A 21,802-nucleotide genomic window follows, 5' to 3' on the forward strand; every position below is an offset into this window, starting at 1 on the left:
TGTCTGCTTTTGACATGACACGTCACATATATTCATAAATTGACCAAACAGACGGAAGTAAATAGGCAGCAATAAAGAATACATTTTGCATTCATTATGTTTACAGTATGAATGCAAATGTAGGGATGTATCTTTAAGTGAATATGCAGTGCCCGGGATGCAGTGCCATTGGGCACAATTGTTACCATTTTATCAAAAAGAATGCAATCATATAACTGATTGAAATGATGTGATTTTAAAGGTTTAAATGTTCTGGTAATCTAATAAATCCATCAGGTGTTAAATAATATAAAATATGGAATTTTACATTTGGTAACAAATCAATACTGATGTTAAAGCTACAAATGTTGGCAATTTAACTAACATGCCTGTATTTAATAATGTTTTAACCACATATGAAATCCACTTATTTGATAATTCACTAGATGACTTAATGTCAGTGTTAACATCTGCTGACATCTCTCACATGCATCAATATTTCACACAGGTGGATGCTTCTGAACTACTTTCACTAAGGGAAAATGCTTTGAAACATTTTTTTGAGAAATAAAATGGTTTTCTGAAAAAGAAAACAATTGATAAAAAATGGTGAAATTAAACTAAGGAAATTGCAGCTTTAAGATTGTAGCAAGCATAAATCTGTGTTTAAGTTAAGGGTGGGAGCAATACAAGAAGCAAGGGTTGCCCTCATGTCAATGGAACACATTCTGTTGTGATTTTATAGTTGCCTTTTGTTAGGTTTATCCAGGCGGCGGATGACATGATCGAGCCGGCAACTCGTGAAATCGCCCGGCCGTGTGGCATTTTCCATATACTCGGTTAGTTTTGTGGGGTTCATTATCGAACCCCAATGGTTTTAGCTTGCATTTATATTATTTATCAACATAGGCCTATTTGTTTGTGATATTTCAAGCGTTTTAAAATTTCAAAATAATCCCATTCAATTACACGGTTGACGATGAAAATTTACTGAATTTAGGGACTGCACGTCATACACCACCTGGGTTTATCAGGATATCAAACTCTATAGTTGTGTCCTGTGTCAAGTTAAGAGCTGTTGAGAGTGCCCTCAGTGCGCATACAGACAAATCACCCTTTTATGGTTGAATATACACCTGTGGGATTAGGTTAGCGTGTGTGATTTGAAACTGCCACTGCAAAATTCAACATGGCATTACTCTTTGAGATGAGGCACGTTCTAGAAATTGTTGTTAGTGTAGCTCAATAAACTTAAGTTTTATCTCAGAACTCACTGACTGGTGGTGCAATTATTTTAGGACAGTTTAAATTCAATATATAACTACTAAGGTACAATTGTAGCATGATTCTTTTTTGAGGTGGGGGCCACTGTGAACATGTGAACAAAGTAATTTTGACAAATACGTTGCTCATGCATTTTTGTAGCAAATCTTGCTTTCTGTAACAAAACAATTCTTGATTTAAGAGACTAAAAACAACGACACATCCAATTACTCAAACAAGTGTAACAGTCAAAAGAAGGCATTTTGTTCTTTCGTTACAAGACAATAAACTATGCTCACAAGAAAGTCACAACACTGGAAACAATATAATTAACTAATGAGTAAAAGCTTACGGTGTTCTCCGTCCATTAGTTGAATGAAAAAGAGTTGACAAATCATGAGTATCACAGTAACACAATTACTATATACAATGCTAAAACAGTGGACTTGCCTCTGTATTGTGTTTTGAGTTGTAAATGGTTCTTGATAGTTTTACATTAAAATATCAAATGGATTTTCCATTATCTACTATATCACATCATTCATGTTTTAAAACAGTTAAAACATGTAATGAAACTATTTAAAACATTTGATTCTTATAATTCAGGATGTCAAAATAATAAAAGGAAAATACTGGGATTTCCAAAATGTTGGTTGTATTTGTTTTTGTACAGAAAACTTTTTTTCCAGATTGTCAAGATTATTGTTGGTCTGGTGTGGACAAAATCAATTATATTTTTGTTGTCTTGTGGCAAATATGACTTGACAGAATGTATGTTTTCATGCTTTGTTTTTGAGTAGCAATTTTCAATACACCTTTTCAGGAGGACTTTTACAAAAAATGATTATGCATGACCATCAACAACACATATTCAACCAATCCATTTCTGGTGATTTGAACAAGTATTTGATCTAAAGTGAACACCACATTCAATATGATGCATCAACAATACAGTACATGATTGATATACATTCATTTGGGTTTTGCCAGTCTTAGACCAAATGTTACAATAAATGTACACCACACCAAATGCTTATCGAACATGCTATTGCCAGTAGTGTTTTTGTTTACTGCACATTATTCAGGACTAATTTGTGAAGATTTCTGAAAAGGTTAATTCCAATCAGAGATTAACAGTTTGCAGCGATTATTGTCACCCTAACAGTTAATTTCAAGTAGGCATGAGAATGACCATCCATGAAAAATCCTGAAAAGTTTGTAAAAGCCTGAAAAAGCATGTGAAATTAGGCTAAAAAGGCTAAAAATGGGCTGAAATTAAAAGAAAATGTGGAAATTTGGACCAAAAAAGCCTGCATTCAGGGTTAAGCCTGAAAATTCTCATGCCTGTTCAAGTATGACTGATAAAGATATCACACGCACGAAGATCTAAAAAATATCAAAGATCAGTCACATGTTGTAGGTCACATCAGGTCACAGGGTTAAAGTTCATATACTTACTCTTCTTCTTCATCTTGTGGCATGGCAGGTGAGTGTGCATGTTGACCCATAGCTGATTTGGTTTTCTTTTCTTGCTGTAATCAATAAATAATATGACAATAAAATTATCATCAGTGAACACATAATGAAGACTTCTGGACAATTATTAACAAGAACTCCTCTTAGTGATTACTTGTTAGTGATTTAGTATGAATGATTGAAATTTGTAAGTTTTTAAGAACTTTGTATTAATCCTTGATGAAGTCTTTAGTTAACGATAACCAAGGCTTAGGCATGTTAGGTGGTAAAAACTGTACAACAGCAGAGACAATGTGCTCATTGTTACAATGCCTTGCTGTTAGGACTGGAAGATTTCAGCTTAAGTTTCAGACATTGATATAGCAAAACAATTCTTTCTGCTATGTCCACAATGAGTCGATGGTGGAATGATCCGGCAAAGAGATGGTGTTACTTACATCTACTTGATTCATGGCTTCTGATAGAAGTTTCTGGTTGACGCCACATAAATTGGGTACATTCTTCTTACATTTGTGATGGATATTTGTATTGCATTCTGAGAGAAACCAAAATAAAAATATTGTGATCTTTCTTTAAAAGTGAATGGTATATCCAACGGATGAGAAGTACAAATCACACCAAGGATTAAAAGATGACACAAGAGGATATAATATATACAAATAAGAATGGTGAAAGGTGTACCAACTTGATGGGGGGATTAAGGACAGAGGAATAAATCAAGTATTCTGCAGAGCTGAAGTTACTTTGGCTCTCGACTTATTTTGCTTGTTGCTATCTAGCTTCAATTTCTGCTGTAATATTTTCTTGTATGTCCTGGAGGAAGCGTAGTATATTTACTACATTATGGTTCATTTTCTCTATTTGTTTCTTTGTGATTTGTACTTTTTTTTGGTAGTTTTGCACTCTTCTATGGTTTACATGCTACTTTAGTTTTTATCTTTCTTACTTGCTCAAAACATCAAGTTGGTTTACTTAGCTCATATTCATTCTGTTATGATCGTCTTTAAGTTCTCAGAAGTCTTTGTTCAGTTCTTTTCTCAAATCAATTCTTAACCAATACTAATATTTAAATGCATACAAATTGTTTCACAATATTCTGATCAATCTTAAAGAAATCTACTTAATTGCAAGTATTTCATAAAACATTTAACCATGACAAAACCAATATTTCCTAGACTGACCTTCACATTTGAGACCCTGCCTCAACAAGCCATAAAGCATACTACCACAGTGGTCACAAAATGTTGGACTTTTATAATTGTACACCTTAAAACGATGTGGTAGATCTATGTTGAAACGTTCTTTCATGATCTGTAACACATTGGGGAAAAATAGAGATTAGAATTATAGAAAGCTTTATATATATGTGTGTAAATGTAATATCTGACAACTACATAGATCTACATAGATGCGCTGGGTGATTCTTGCTCTTTCCCCTACACCACGCATTGTAGTAATGCAATAAAAGTTACTTCAGATATAATGCACACAGCATTTGATATAAGTCATATTGCACACCAAAATTTGCCTGTTGTGATACAACTTTTCAAAGTGTGGTGCAAAATATATATAAAGTGTAATAAATTATTTAAATAAATAAATAAAATTGCGATACCACATTTCACCAACTTACGTGTTTGACAACACTTCAACTGCACTTATTAAAACTATAATTTAATAAATTTGCTCTGCATAAAATGTAACCACACAACAGCTTTCAAAATGGGGTGCAGTTTTGCTCCCCAATGTAAAACAACATAATTTAATGACTGAATGCACACCATGGAAGTGACACATTGATGCGGGCCTACTTTCATCATTTCCTTATCCACATTACCTTTGTTTGGAGTGTGTCTCCTGCCTGTGCTCCAGGACACTTGGTGAGGATCCGGTCATAACATCTTTTGTGTACTGTCAACTGACATTCAACACACACATAGCCTTGTTTATTGGTCACACCCCTGAAAAATATACGAAAAAGATGAATTTAGTTGAAAATTATGCACATTTTTGAAATCACTGCGCTTAAGTATTTTCTGATGTAACATTTTCAACACAATACTGAATGGATAATACACATACAATTAAATGAGACCTATTCATAAAGCTACCAGATTTCTTTAAAAAGGTAACAGTGCTACACATATAATAAATTAACATGTTCCTATATTGAGCTATGAAGAGGAACCTCAATATAGATCACTTTGATGCATGGGAACAACTCATCTAAGTGTCAAATTAGTTTAGTATAAAATCTTCTTGAGGTTAATAAACTGTATATTATGAAATGAAATGAAGAAAGTAACACCAGGAAATTGGAATTGAGAAAATCTACACTTTCTGCCTTTAGAACTGATTACTATCTGCTGGGTACAACCTCAAGGGATATTCAGAGGTCTCAAACAAAATGGTATAATGTTCGTTTGCACCCAGTGAATAAATGATGAAGTCGATAACCTCAATCATAATTTGATGTCATTTTCAAACCAGACTTACAAAAAGTTCATTTTCTTCTCTCCATTTAATCTAAAACACTGATTTTATAATCACGATTTTCAATATTTATTTTGGAATAATCAAACATTGAAGGAGTAAACTATTGCTGCTGGCCAATCACAACATCTCTTAAATAATGTGCTTGTTTGTGACTATAGATCATTTCACATTGGCTATGCTGAAGATATCATGTCGTATAATTGCTTACTGCATCACCTTTTAGCGTGTTTCTATTAAGCATCCGGAATTTTTCCAGTGAAATTGTTCACCGGATAATAGCGGAGAATGACAGCTAACGGTCAATTTCTACTGGGGGATGTTATCCGGAAAATACCAGCCGCCGTGGCCCGATCATCACATTTGCCGGTGAAAGGTCATATTTCGTGTCATTGCAAAAAGTCTGGGTTGACCTTAGCGGGACCTATTACGATCGAAAAGTTTAACTTATATAATATAATATATTTAATTTTCATGCTCAGGTCGGGGCGTGACTACAATGTACAAAATACGGTGTATACCACCACCCCCCCACCCCCCCCCCCCGCAATCAAAACCACTCTGCAATCCCTGTTATTCCTTCAGTTGTCCACGCGAAAGTATGATTTTCAGCCATTATTTCTGATTTATTAAATAATCTTATGCCTATTTTCTTTCGAGTGAAAATTGTACTCTGTAGGCCTACTTCAAAACATAGCTGATAAAATGATAAACAAATCACCTAACCGTGTCAATTTCCGCTTTCTCCCCTGTATGCGCACTCTGTCGGAACGATGTCAGTTTCTATTGGCATTACCCGGATAATTTCTCCGCCATTATCCTACCAAAAGTAGGATAATTTCCCCGGAAAACTCTCCCCGCTATTATCCGGAGAATAGCGGAGAAGGTCAGTTTCTATTGGGTACAATTAATCTCTTAGCCGGGTTTTATCCGGATAATGGTCCCAATAGAAACACACTATATGAAGGTCTTTGTTATATATCAATCATTGGGTTCATGTAAATTATCAAGTAATTACATTTACTTGGATTACACAGTAATGAATTTGTACTGGTTCTTAAACCTTTTAAACCTTTTTTCAAAGTGAATATTTAATCTTTTTTCCTGTTGAAAACGATTTGTCCCTAACTGCATTGGCAAAAGATTGAAAAACAATTGAATTAATCCTTTCAACTTGGAATCAATTGGAAAAATGTTTCCCTAATTTCAATCAATAAAACATTGAGAATCACTCCTGTTGATTGATTAAAAATACTTAAAATACAAATCACTCCTGTTGATTGATTAAAAATACTTAAAATACAAATCATTCAAATGAATATTCAGTCAAAAACGATTTGTTTTCCTTACTGCAGTGAATATTCAATTTGGACAATTTAAGAGAGTTCAATCCTGTCACATTATGATGAAGACATAAAAGATTCATGGGCAAATTACATACTTCTTTACTCTATATGCCACAAAAGAAGCCACCCTCACAACCTCATATTATGATGAAGACATAAACGATTCATGAGCAAATCATACACTTCTTTACTCTATATCCCACAAAGAAGCCACCCTCACAACCTCATATTATGATGAAGACATAAACGATTCATGAGCAAATTATACACTTCTTTACTCTATTTTCCACAAAAAGATACCATATTCAACATAATTAGCCCCCAAGCTCTGACATCATTCACTTTATGAGGACATTTATTATTTATATTAATAAGTTATAGATGAAAACTGCAAATTTTCCATGAAAATGATTTCATAATTCAGGCTAAGAATAAAAAAGAACAGTAAAGCATACATCTCAACAACTGAAACTGAAAACTACATGGTTTTCCTGCTACTTAATGCTCTGCATGCTAGCCATAGGTTTCAACATAAGAAGTCCCAAGTTTTGATATATTTTCTCAAAATATCAAAGCTATCTCAAGAACCACTGAACCAATACTAGGCTTGTTTGTACCCATTTTAATGAATTTTTCATGCCGATTCCAAATAGGGTCATGAAAATTCACATTTCTGGAATTTTCGACTTTTTAAAATATTTTTGAAACTTGTCGTCTGCAGTCGACACCCACGTGAAGAGAGGAAAAGTGGTGATTTTTTTACATGGTGCTTTCTACCTAACAATTGGAAGCCTTTCACAAAAATAATCAGATTCCAGGGTTCAAGTTAAATCGCTCCAGGAATTGGTATATTAGCAATGAAGTTGCATATCACAATGGTCCATATAGAACAGTTTGGGTGGTATGCCACTATGGGGGATGAGGGAGGCTATCACTTTTTTGTTTATACGATCTACATCTCGTGCCTAAAGTTTTACTGGAGAAATGAGGCAAATAAGTGCTTACTGGAGTTATCAGGTGAAAAAAATCTCAATTTTTATGGGATTAAGTGGGGATGAAACTTTCGATTGGGTCATTCAATATGATTGTTATTTAATAGCTACCAATTTTTATATTGAAAGCGCCCTTATGTTGACATGTGGGGATTCAACAAATAAAGTTCAGGAAAAGTTGTTAGTTATGCAGGAGCGCAAATTAGGTTAAATATGAGAGAGGTTATTCATGACCGCAACACCTCCTTCCAGCAAATATATGAGCATGAATTCTATCAAAGTCATGCATCTCTTCAACATTCAAACATGAATATCTAATACTACAGTATAAAAGGATTTTTCAGGAACAATTCAACCCATGAATTTGAATATCTCAAGACTCTAATTTTCCTCAATTGCTTCTGATTGATGTTTATTCATGAACTTATTTCATAGTTGGTCATAATTTTGTGAAATCTAATTGATCCAAATATTGAAATTTTGTTGCTTCTTTTATAAGTCAAAGATGATAATGATGAAAAGGTAGCATACATTCATAATTTCGTACCCAACTAGTGCTGACATCAATGAGTATGTAACAGCAAAATATAATAGCTTACAACTTTGGATCAATGTGTACAAGTCATTTGTCTAACCAGGGATGGTCTAACCAGACCATACTATCATTGCCACCTGCTGCGATTTTGACATTTTGGAACCAAGCATACACATGATACTTGTGCTAAAAGAGGCCATGCAAATAGAAATGCAAAATCAATCTACTAAGGATTTAAAGTAGAGTGCAAGCATACTCCGATGCTCAATTTCTGCACATTGAAGGTGTTTGATCTCAACAAAAGTGTTTGATCAGTAACATCAAAGATGCCAAGGGCCTTCCCCTTTATAAGTTAAAAAAAGTGTATGCCTTTAGCAACTAGTCTGTGGCAACTCACACATATTGTATCCTTATTATGCTTTTACATGAAATAGATTTTTGAATTATCTTTATATTTTCCATGTAATTCTCACACAAAACACTTTGTTCCATAATGATTTATAACATCAGTTTGTTTTATGCTGTCTTTGTAAATTCGAGCAAAACGTTTGTTTCCTAAACCTAGTGAATGTATCATCAAGTCTGAACATTGGATGTGATATCATCTGCAAACCAAACAGTGTATTGAGGCAACAGAATATAATTGTATTGATCATTGCTGACATTTTACTACATTCAATATTCTATTTCTGCCATGACATACAAATATACACAATCATAAATGTCATGAATCACTTCTTAACACTTTTTGTTTGAGTGGGTAATAGAAATATTCAGTTGTATATAAGATGAAATGTGAGGACGAGAGCTAACAAGTGGAATTAAGTGTTTTATATGGGTAAATGATTTAAGAGCTACAATTTTAAAATTTAAAATACTTTTCATTGAATTCTTTATGACTAAATTGAATTTATAAGAATTAACTTTAAAGCATGATGTATAATTGACTATACCTATACTGCCCATTTCAGCTGTCAGATTTCCCTCTCTGTTAAAATAATTGTACAATTTTGTTGATGTTACTTTGATTTCAGAGTAGTTATCTAAAAGGTGGGCTAACCAAATTCAATCCATTTGGTTAGCTTGTTACAATTATCTAATTAGAACTGGCCCAGTTTCCTCCATCCTCGATAGCGAGTACGCAGTGTGAGTGTGTAGCATAAGGATTGAGCAAGTCAGAGTGAAGCTTACAGATCAGCTCCAGACTGGTCACTACTGGTTATTGATATTTGACTGGTTATATTATCTGATATCAAGTTGAGAATCAAGCAATATATCACAAAACATCTTTGTACAGTGTGTCAAAAGTGGGTACTATATAGACATGATAGAGGACATCCATGTGTCTTCTACCATTGACAAGTGCTTCTTTTTTCCTATCTTCAAGAAGTTTTTGCTTGAAATGGCAGATACATAGAAAATACATTGGATACCCCACTTTATGCTACTAAAGCAGGTGTCACATATTCATTGATAATTTCATCTTCTCAGATAATATAAATGTCACATTGGTACCAGGAGAGCAACAAAATATCAACTTGCTATCTATGCATGTTTTCCACAAAAAACAATTCCATGTAAAAATAGCCTGTGGAAGTTTTGGCCTTTTTTGTTTTGATTGAGTCTGGCTGGACCAACTGGGCAATATTGTAAATGCCATGTGTTAATGTACTAGGATAATGCAACATTTTGATGCTGAACATTGAATATTAAATTGCTACACACTAAAAACTACGGGGTTATATTTTCCGTGGTCATTTTGAATTGACCACGTTTGGGGTTGTTTTGACCCTTCAAGGGGGTTGTACTGTTTTAATTTGACCACATTCACGAGGTCATTTTAGCCACGACGAACGTGGTCAAAAACTTAGTGGTCATTTTGCCGATACCGTCGGCGCATTGATATCAGTTTCAATCTTCCGCTTTGAAAATCTCAATTCATAAATGAGTTTAAACATGAGCTGCAATTAATGTTTGTTGATTAATAAATAAAACTAATTTTTGACCGAAGTTACCCAATTTGTCAACTTTATAATGACTTGCATTTGAACTATTTGCACACGGTGTGCATCGGCTCACGTGGTCACATCAGCGCCATATTTGTTCTGATTGTGCAGCTCAGCGGATTGTCGTGTGTGCTTGTCTGCATGATGGAATATGAAAAGTTAGTTGAAAAGTGAAACTGCAAGGATGCATAGACCCTTGTCTATGCACGCAGATTCATTCCAATTTCATGTATCGTGGCTGGTGTCTTGGCTGCAGTTGTTATAAGCTTATATCATGTAAGCTTATAATACGTGAACTGTCATAGGCGATGACTGACTGTGTGTGAGTGTGATACACAGATGCATTTTGCAGTTGCTGTTTATGTAATGCTTTCTCTGTGCAGAAACACACTTATGTCCTGGTGGGACCAGCATGACCATAGGCCTACTAAAAAAATCCAAACAACCCCTAAATGTGGTTATTGAGTAACCCTATAAAACAACCCTTTCAAATGGGTCATTTCATTTGACCCCGAGATGAGGTCATTAAGTAACCCAATAAGGCAACCCTTTTGAAGGGGTCATTTCATTTGACCCCGAAATGTGGTAATATTTTGACCCCAATGGGGTTACTATTTGACCCAAATACGTAGTCATTGCAATGACCCGACCAATGGGGTCAAAATGACCCCGTTAGTGGTATGGTGTTTAGTTGATAACTATGCTGGGGTCAAAAATGACCCCGTTTGGGTCATTTTTTGACCCCGTAGTTTTAAGTGTGTATGTGAATATCAAATATATAAAAATAATCGATAAACTATGCAAAACAATTTCCAATTTTCATATAAAAATGTTTCTTGGTCAATTTGATACCTATACACATATGATGCACCTCAGGTTGAATCCTAAATGAGTAAGAGTGATTTTGCCCTAACCCTAACCCCCTAAGGGCTTTTTGGTGACGGGAAGGGAAAGAAGGAAAGAATAAAGAGAGAAAAGAAGGAAAGAAGTTGTTTGCTCTGGGTGGGATTCGAACCCCAGACCCCTGGCATGCCAGGAACGGGGTCAGCGACACTTTGCCACGGGTCTTGGGCTTCGCTGGCCAGCGAAACCGTGCCTATATATCACTTAGGGCGATTGCGTCATCACACCACGTGGGATGCATGCACGAACAGCGCATATATCAAGTAGTATTTTGTAGTATTCAGGCGGGTTAGGGTTAAGGAAGCCTATACTGAGTTTTGATAGTAGTAACCTAACCCTAACCCCCTAAGGGCTTTTTGGCGACGGGAAGGGAAAGAAGGAAAGAATAAAGAGAGAAAAGAAGGAAAGAAGTTGTTTGCTCTGGGTGAGATTCGAACCCCAGACCCCTCGCATGCCAAGCACTCGGTCGGTGACACTTTGCCACGGGTCTTGGGCTTCGCTGGCCAGCGCAACCGTGCCTATATATCACTTAGGGCGATTAAGTCATCACACCACGTGGGATGCATGCACGAACAGCGCATATATCAAGTAGTATTTTGTAGTATTCAGGCGGGTTAGGGTTAAGGGAAGGGGTATGAACGTTTGGACAGTATTTATTGTGGGACATTAGAGCACATCAGACATATCGAATTGCATTCTGAATACGAAGAATGGCCTTCTGATATCAAATAATTTTGATATCGCAATCATTAAAATCATTAAAAATTGATATTTTTGATATTTAACAGTACTCCCCAAGTAAACTTTATAAATCTGATGATTTCTACCTAAAGTGTATGTAGGTGGGATGAAAAGCCCGACGATCAATTGAAAATTTTGACCTTTTACAGTATTGAAGGTATGGATTTTTTTCCCAAAACACCAAAAAAATTAGGTCTTTTGGGAAAAAAATCCATATCTTCAATATCAAAGGTCAAAATTTTCAATTGATCGTCGGCTTTTCCTCCCAGCTACATACACTTTAAGACTATATCATTATATTTATAAAATTTACTTCGAAGACTTATATCTCCAAAATGTGAAAAATATCAAATTTTAATAATTTGTCATAAAATTTGTATTATATCGTGAATTTCATAAAATGAAAATTATTTGATATCAGAAAGACATTCTTCGTATTCAGAATGCAATTCGATAGGTCTGATGTGCTCTCATGTCCCACAAAAAGTACTGTCGAAACGCTCAAAACGCTCATTCCAGTTCCCTTAATACAACAAGACATGATATACAAATATCAATGTTGAGTACATTTTGCCCGATTTGCTTCACCGATACTTATTAACAGATGGGTCCCCACACTTGTGCAATCGTGGAGTGAATATGCCTCTATTTATAACTACTTTCGGAAGAAAAGCATATTGAATTACAAATTACAGTTATTAAAAAATTAGCTTCTGCAGTATTGGTTTCAATAATTATAGGTTTAGTTACATAGCAATTTGATATTTAATCATTCTATTAATCTAAGAGTAGAGGATGCAACTTGATATTCATACATTCTTCAAAAATTCACTCCTGCCTACCTAAGGGTACAACCCAAAAGTTTAATGATGTCCTATGAATGATAGTGTTTTTGTTCTGAGGCTAACTCTCTCTCTCCCTCCCTGTAACACAAGTTTGAAATGTTGAAAATTCCAACCTGAAAGATCAACTTTAACTGATATTTTAACTAGGTATTAACGAACATAATCAGACCCCTGAATGAACGGACTGTCATTTACAAGACGTCATCAAAATTAAGGTTTGTTCCCTATTAAAGACAGGTAATGCTCTATGTAGATCTACTCCATGGTATTGCAAACTTAAACAATCTATTGAGAAGACTTGATGAAGTCTAAAATAACTGCAAGTTATCTTTCCGGAATTTAACTGATTTGAACAATACTGTTAGCATCCAGGCTATAATGAGTTCAATTAAGTGTGACACACATTACGATTTTCATTAACTGACTCGTGAGCGCACAAATGATATCTCAATTATCTAGGGATGGGTTGTAATGCTATCACATCAAATGTGGATATAGCTTTTCATTAAGACCTTCCATTCATACTACTTGAAGCTGTATTGCAGTCTGTTTCAAATCTTACAAATTAAAATGAAATAATGAAAGTCTGTTTTGAAACAGTAAAATAAGTGATAACTAGAGACATGTGTGCATTTGTGAAACATGGTGTGCATTCATTACAAGCCTCAGATATGATCATTGCCAAATGTTTTGAGGAACTAGCACAAGTATACACTTAGACTAATAATGACAAATCCCATGCCAGCACATTCTCTTGCTTTTTTTTTTCAAGTTGGGCAGTGTGCCGGTCTGGATTTGTGTTCATTTGTTGTCTTGTTTAATTGTAACACTTTGGGTTGGTAAACTGTTCTTTCTTTCTTAAAGAAATATTACTAAGACCTTATTAAATATAATTGTCAAGAACTAAAGACAAACTTGACCTGCTTAATTTATGACAGTTTTGTCCAATGAAAGTTGCCTTTGTCAAAGTAATGTTTGGCCATTTAAGGAATGTAATCTTTTTGGTGGACATTTTTGGTGGGAAATAATTCTGCCAAATAATTTCAAGTAATCTTTTTCCCACAACTAAATATCAAAGTCATGAAAGTAACAATTTATGTAGACAAATCCAATTTCCACTCATCGTTAGACAGTTTTGTCACCCAGGTCAGGCGACTTCTTTAGTAATGCGATGATCCTTTTGTTTTCACGTGACATTTCTCATTTCTTGGGTACACAGTTCTTAACAGTAGATCAAACATGATCTTCATACAAGTTATACAATCCTGATGAATCTATTCCAAAAAAATCTTTGATATTAATTTGTATTAATTACCGACAAGTGTGATGGATGATTGTGGTCATCCATTCCATGATCATTTCTCCTGCCAGCCGATTCCCAGGTCTGGCCATTATGTGCTTAGCCCTTGCCATGACTACCCAATATCTCTCCTCCTTTGTTCCACAGGCAATCAGACTTCACAGCTCTACAATAGGGTGCTGTTCTGAGTCAGATCTAATTGAGACATGTTATGTACTGCTGTTTAACGGTAATCTGTATGTGTTTTCTATTCATTTTTTATGAGTACTCACTACTCATGAGTGAAATTTCCTCTTGAATCTACTAAAGTATTACTTTGACATGACATGATGATTGTTAGTGCTTTGATTCACCTGTCTTACAGCAAGCAACAGATAATTTCATCAAACCACAAGTCTCATCTTCATATATGACAAGGAAAGGTGCATCTAAAATGTTTTAGTAAAATAAAATGTCAACATCTAGTCAAATTTCCTGCTCTAAGACAAGATGGATCAATAGCATAAAAATCACTTTGAGAAAATCGCATCATTTGGCAAATCAGGAAGGAAAAAATCAATAGATTGAGACAAAAAACCTCTCTAACAAAATGTTTAAACAATAGAACTGCACCAGTTAGCAGTAAGATAGAGCCAAATTAATTATGTTTCCCATCCATGCCTCTTTCTGTTTTTGATGCCCCATTAATTTTTACTATTTGGTATATTGTTTCAAAATCAAATGTGCATAAACATTGATTGGTGATTTACTATGGATTCATATCACTGATGTACTTACAGATGAGAAACATTCGATTTTACTTTGCACTTTGAAAAAGGAAAAAATGTATATACTATCAAAATCTGTGTGGTTTATTTCAAAATAAAATGCGGAGTTTTAAGTTTCTTTTCCGTTTGAAATTTAATTAAGAACTGTGCAGATATTTACACAAAATTGTTCATAGACGATATACTGGTATAGGAATGAACACTATGTCTTTAAACCTGGCTGGGAGAGAGAGCAAACACACACAATGCTACTCACATATTCCAACTGCTATATAAAACCACTTCTGTGTATGTGTGAAAATTCAAATTGGAAATCCACCATCATTTTATAATTACAAATATGTGATCCATACAGGCTTTACCGGCTTTCAACTACTCCATGAAAACCCACGCATATTTTGTGTGTTAAGGACTAGTAATGCTTTATTGAATATCAAGTCTCTTTATCACTCATTATAAACTCTTCTATATAATATCAAGGGTGATGCATTTGAGATAAACCATTTTATTTACATTAAAAATAATGTGCTAGAATAACATCAAAAAGACTATTGAATATGTTCATGTGTTTGGATTTACAAGGTGCTTTATATTTTATTGACTTTTAAAGCCCCAGAGGCATAAATTTACTAAGAAACAATTTTACATATTAATGCATTTATCGAAGGTGCATCTGAATACATTTTCTGTATAAAGATACACATTTCAAAAGATATGGACTTGTTTCAGTAGAATTCAATATGAAAAGTCATGTAGAAATCCATCATTCATACATACTCACGATATTACGACGTTTCTGATTGGATTTGCGCTCTTTTTTGCTGGTCATAAATACCGTTTATGACCAGTACGCAGGGCATAAACAAGCTGCGTCACGCAGCGTTGGAACCCAATTAACACGATCCACGATTTGCTTGTGTTGCGTGCCCGCGCATGTCACCGCGCCCATCGCACGCGGCGCGCACAAGATGACGCGTATCACGCGTTGACTCCCGGCCGTTGACCTCATGAGCCGAGCTGCTCCTGCAAGTAGGCCTACTCATTTTCTTCCAATTTATGAAGGAAAACGGTATGGAAATGTTATTTAAACTTGTAAACCCTTATTATTTTCATCTATATTGAATTGCTAAGAATGTTGGGTATGTATGAGCAGGGGTTCATTCATAGGATTGAGGAGCATGATAAGCTGTTTATGCCCTCGGCTCACGCCTCGGGCATAAACAGCGATCATGCCCTCAATCCTATGAATGAACCCCTAATTCTCTCTGTACATTCACTCATTAGACAGCATCGTGACAGTGATCCTGTGACAACTGTAATAATAAGGATCATTGTGCAATAATATATTTGACATAATGATTCACACCTCCAGGTTAACATCTTTGGTGATGATATTTTATTAAACTGCTATCACTATTCATACCAACATTTCTATGTATTATTTATGACTTTATTATATTTTCAAGGAAGAAAAAGAAATAAATGTTGTTTGTACTAAGATTTTCAAATTCTATGCAGAACATATTGTTCTTATAATTTTTGTAATTTGTTACTTTGAATACACCAACTCTTAAGGACATGAATACTAGGAACTGTAGGTTGCCAAGTAGGTAAACCAAATGCAATGCTACAGAGGTCCCTTGGAACTGCAATACATATACCTGTTGCAGTCTAATTAATTTAATTACTATTGATTTTCTGTTCAACACACTTTATCATGTAATTACAAGTCTAGACATATGCCCACTCCAAACCTGTTGCCTGCCTGGCATAGTCTATTAGGAAAACACATTTGTTATTCTAGACTAATTGTGACACTTTCCACAAATCACAGTATATGTAACTGCTACTGAAATTAATTACTGTTGTCTGCTGCTTTCTCTAAATCTGACTTTTCTCACCTAGGATGGTATTCTAACACCCACCAGTTTGAAACTTTTATTAACAACTATCTTACTTAAAGCAACTGAAGTGTGTGAATTTTAACAAGTCTGTTATATCTCAAAGTTGGCTAGCCTGAAGTACTTACTGGTGTCAAGAAGACCTCATTTTTCTCGCTATATAACAGCTCTTTCCTCATCTCTATTCTCATCTATATAAATAAAAGGAAGGTTGCCCATCTTGTGCGCGAGTGTTCTCCGAATTGCCTAGACTTTCGGCTTTGATTTAGTGGTATAATGATCGGATACATATTGCCATTTTTCCATCGGACATTCGTTTTTGCAAAATTTGATGGTAACTAAGCGAATAACATAAAAAACTGTCGTGTTGCTATGCAAAATCGCATGCAGTGGCATTGTGGGTAATAAGGACAGTGTGAACCGCGTAATAATATTTCCATTAAAAACCATCGCAGAGCAACATTGCACTGTTTTCTGCCAACTGCGAGGTGGCCATTCAGGCTATCTAGATGCACAACATCGCGTGCTTTAAGAATGATCTCGAGCTTTTAAGCCCCTCTGAAACTACGCACCCGATTTTCCGCCACTGCACGAAGTTGGCAGCCAAGAGATTAAGGCTACGTCGCGTGAATTTTATTATTTATTCTAGGCCTATGAATCGTCGTTTAGTTTTACAGCCAAATTCATACGGAGATTGAGGAATATCACGAGGAACGCATTGCACTTTATATGGTTGAAAAGCGGTCAAGACCAAGAATTGGCCTCAAAATCAGTGAAAATATGGTTAAAACCGGGGTTTTCCGGGATTTTTGTTGTCAAAACTCAGTGGTAGCGCCGCGAACTAACTAGCAGCAGCGCGTTGGCGTTAGTGCGCGGCGTTAATACGTCGCCGTACTCCCAGACAAACGGTATGTCTATGGCCGTACTGAGCAATGTGGCGCGCACGTAGGCCTACGCCGGGTGCATATGCACAGACCAACTTTCCGTGCCAGAGAAATAGAAAAGAAAAGAAAGGAAGACAAAACTGAAAAGGTAGGCCTATGGATGGGTTGTGGATTATATGCATGGTACTGGATTCGGTTAAGAGATTACCCGCCAAGATAATAAAAAATCGTGAGGATACGAGAGGAAGGAAGGAAGCTAAAAATGAAAGAATAAAAAAATAAATAAATAAAAAAACAGGAAATCACAAGCTAAGCAGGAATATGAAAAATGGCAATAAAATGTAGAAAAAGCCAAAACTAAAAGGAGAAATGTAAGAAATGGTAGATTTATAAAATAATGCATGGGAGCAGGGCTCAATAAATGAATAACGTGGAAGCGGAAATCACAAGCTAAGCAACATGGGAACAAAATAGACATATGCAAAAGAAACTGAAGAGAAAGAAAGGAGCTAAATGAATTATTAAAAAAAGAAAAAAGAAGAAGACAAAAAGGTGCAATGGTAGGCCTATTATACGGGTTATGGTTACAGTAACTAAATGAAGCGGGAGCAAACTAAAGAGGAAAGAAAGAAACTAATCAGGAAAATTAAGGGGAAAAAAGAAGTTAAAATTAGAAACTAATCAGGAAAAATAAGAAAAATAAATAACAACTGAAGGAAGCGGAAATCACAAGCTAAGCAGCTAATAAAAATGAAGCTATAAAGGAAACGTATAAGAAAGGATAGATTTAGAAAATAAAGGAAATGGGGTTAGGCCTAGATAGATAAATAACATGGAAACGGAAAATGACAAGCTAAATAGCATTTTGTTTTAATGGAAACAAACTAGGTCCGTGCAGAAGAAACTGAAAAGAAAATGGAAATGCAAGAAGGGTCAGGTTTAGAAAAATAAAATTTACCTTTCAATGATTCTACCTTTTCAGTAATTCCTCCTGTTTTAGTGATCGCTCCCATTTACTCATCTAGCGGGGACCCGCGCGAAGCGCGGGTATCCCGCTAGTATTCAATATTTCAATATGGTTTATCTAGTACCGCTTGTCATTTACATCAAGAGCTTTCACATTTAAGGTGGAATGCAGCGTGATACAATTCTCTCATAGAATTTCCTGTATTTTGCTACGGCATTTTCGCATATGCTGATTATGGAATCCAATTTAAAGCAAAATCAATAAAAATATGGGTGGCTTTCAAACATTTTACTACAGGGTTCTATGATAAAAATACGAAAATGTCAGAAACCTTTTCATTAAATTCCTGACAGAATGTTTGAATTTGCACATGTGTTCAGGATGTTGTCTAATTTTGAAATGGTAAAATTTAAAAAACGATGGTTAAAGGGCTACTTTTTGAAATTTTTTTTTTGCAAAATCAGTGCATTTAAGTTCATCTTCCTCCCTGTTTTACACTTTGCCTACATTCTCACTGAATGATGCAGCATGATGGTAAGAATCATATTGGTGATGACACATAGTGTTACCGGTTACATGCAACACATGATAATACAGCTATGATTTTTACCTACAATATCCGTTGCATACCAACTCTTGCATCTTGCTAGTTACTTAGTTATGCTGCTATAAAACATCCACTAGCCGAGGCACAGTAATAGCAAGTGTTTCTAATGAGTAAACATTAATCTTTTCATCATTAGTGCATTACCTAATGATGAAAAGATTAATGTTTACTTATGCAGTAACAGGTTATTTTTTACTGCAAAAATGCTCTACTGATATATTCCCAATTTCTTGCTTACACCAGCATACTCATACATTGGAACACAATTTTGCAGTCTTATAATTTCTTTGAAATAATTCTACCAGGTTGAGGTTCACTCTTTGTAAACTTGGCCCAATGTGATTTGCACAGATCCAACCATCTCTGAAAAAGTTAAAATCTGCAATTTGGTGGCCAATTGGGTAATTTAGTAAGATTTCTACTATAAATCAGTTAGTTGCCATGCTACCACCCCACCCAGCCTTACACAAATGACTATATATGCTAAAAGTTGGGACTGGTTATCACACATTTTAATTAACAGTACAATAGAAAATGGTGGACTCTTCAGGATGAGACGATCATGCCCATGATGATGGATTTTGATATAAAAATTAAAGTATCATATTACGATACTACTTTAATAACTCTTTATTTCATAATTTCTATAGCAACATTAAAGACATGTAATCATGTTCCACATCTCCCTGAAAAATTACATATCAAGTTACACGGAAACTGTGTCATTCACCAAATCAGGCAGCAATTTTCCATCTCTGCAAATAGGCGTTAAGTAATAAGGCTGAATGTGGTTTTGCCAATAATGGAAATAATAAACATAAAAACCTTCTTGGTTGAAATGCACTGACAGCCAAAATTTATCTATATAGGATTCTTCAAAGAGTATCTTGTGATTAACCTCAATATCCTCATGTATCTACACTCGGTATCAAATTATTGATTGAAAAACAGAAGACTTTTATAACAATACTAGTGTAGAAAACGGTACCTATCGGAGGCAGGAACCTATTAACGTGAACACTGATTTATTGCACTCAGTCGTAATATGAACATTTTCACAAGAAGCTATGGTATAGAGCATTTGTAATGCTAGTGGATGTAGTCTCTTTAATGGGGAGAGTAATGGAGCTACCAGATCTTGCTTTTGAATTAAAATTTACTAGTTTCCGTATATATTTCTGTTATCTAAATGTATCCAAAACAGAAAAGGCTGGCAGCCTAATTGATCATGTACTGGTAATATTGTAAAGAAATGTTTGTTTATATGAAAGAAGTTTCCATTATTTCACAAGAGATGGTACATCAAACAAAATGCAAGCTGTTTTGTACACACCTTTGCTACAATCTGAGCAAAAAGTAGCTTTGTTCCAAAGCCGACCTATATTTTCCACCCAATATAAAAGTAAAGCTGAGTCCAAATGCTATTCTGACACAAGTCTGAAGAGTTGGTGCATCAAGGTGAGTGAGGTTTCTAGATAACTGAGACTTTATAGTTTACTGGAGTTACTACTACATGTTTCCTGTTCACTGAGGCTATAGCGCTGATTTGCCTGGATGTTCTTAGTAACTTTTTTGGTAACTGCAAGGGCTCTTGTCAAGAGTTACATGTAAGCAAAAAGGTGCTAAAATGGTTCTTTATTTGTCTTCTCAGGAGAACCCTCCATAGATTTTAAAATGAACCATAATAGGATCAGGAGACTAGGATAGTGTAAGGAAAGATTTGCAATTCTTCAAAAGCATTAAGAACCTTTAATGGTTCTCCAAATGGTTCTGAAATAATCCAGAACCTTTTTGAGGAGTCAAGGTGAGGTTTGGCCCTTTAGGACACTTAAGAGCCCCTTTGGCACTATATTGCTATGACAGTAGAGGTATCAAATGTGTAACATTCTCATGCTCCCACAGGTCAAGTTTTAAAATATCATTTACAGTACTGTGAAAGTGTGGTAGATTACAGAAATAATTGGGATAAAAATGTGATGTACTATTGCAACATTAATTCAGATTTTAGAAATGAAGATGTAATTGGGTTCAACAACACTACAATCTCATAAAAATTGTTCTAACTTAAATGCCTACTTGGAAATGGCTCCCCTATTAACCCTATCCAATGTTGGAATGCACAACATGATTCTCATCACCATATACCATATGTTCTCCCAGCATTGACTGGCGTGGAAAGGGAAGGGGATATGTGGCAGTCTGGCAGAGGAACATGAAGTGTTGTAAGAAGAACATGTGAATTAAGTGCAAGTGTTGAGACATATTTATTCAGTGATTGTAGGTGTTGAGTATATTACCGTGGGTTTATAAGATAACATTGGCTGGTATTCACAAAGAGTCCCGAGCTAACTTCTCACTTGAGCTAAACTGGGGCTTAGTTCAATTAGGTATTGCCCTACAATTCCTCACATTAACTTCATTTCTCTTATCACTCTTAGAAAAAGAAGTTCAACCTAGAACCAGTTTTACCTTCATGGTTATTTGAATAACCATTTTCAGATTTGACAGAGTTATACTGTAATGCTCTAAGAGGATTCTTTTAAAGAACCTAAAATGGTTTGTAAAATTAGAAACATTGTTTAAAGAATCAAATTGGAGTCTTTTATCAACCATTTTGAGTGAAAGTTCCATAGGACAAAAAGGTTCTAACTCAAACCTTTATTTCTTAGAGTGTAACCTTTAAATGAGACTTTGTCAAGCTACATTGTTTCATATTGTGTCATGAAAGTGGAAAATGAATAGACCATTGTTATCTGGCTGACATCATTATACACCCAAGGTAAAGTTTGTTTCTTTT

At 35.2% G+C, this 21,802-nt stretch overlaps 1 protein-coding gene across 8 annotated transcripts in view; it reads right to left on the minus strand.

Annotated features, from left to right (window-relative positions):
- The window catches only part of LOC140149264 (protein kinase C delta type-like), a 285,297-nt gene that overhangs the window by 16,120 nt on the left and 247,375 nt on the right, over window positions 1–21,802 (minus strand). For all 8 annotated transcript variants that reach the window (XM_072171518.1, XM_072171511.1, XM_072171512.1 and 5 more), the window contains 4 exons: window positions 4,556–4,679; window positions 3,900–4,029; window positions 3,156–3,253; window positions 2,701–2,774 (listed from right to left, as the gene is read on the minus strand). In XM_072171518.1, the coding sequence (XP_072027619.1) occupies window positions 2,701–2,774; window positions 3,156–3,253; window positions 3,900–4,029; window positions 4,556–4,679 (426 nt within the window). The remainder of the gene's footprint in view (window positions 1–2,700; window positions 2,775–3,155; window positions 3,254–3,899; window positions 4,030–4,555; window positions 4,680–21,802) is intronic.

This window comes from Amphiura filiformis, chromosome 3 (assembly GCF_039555335.1).
Source record: "Amphiura filiformis chromosome 3, Afil_fr2py, whole genome shotgun sequence".
In the NCBI taxonomy this organism is placed as follows: Eukaryota; Metazoa; Echinodermata; class Ophiuroidea; order Amphilepidida; family Amphiuridae; genus Amphiura; species Amphiura filiformis.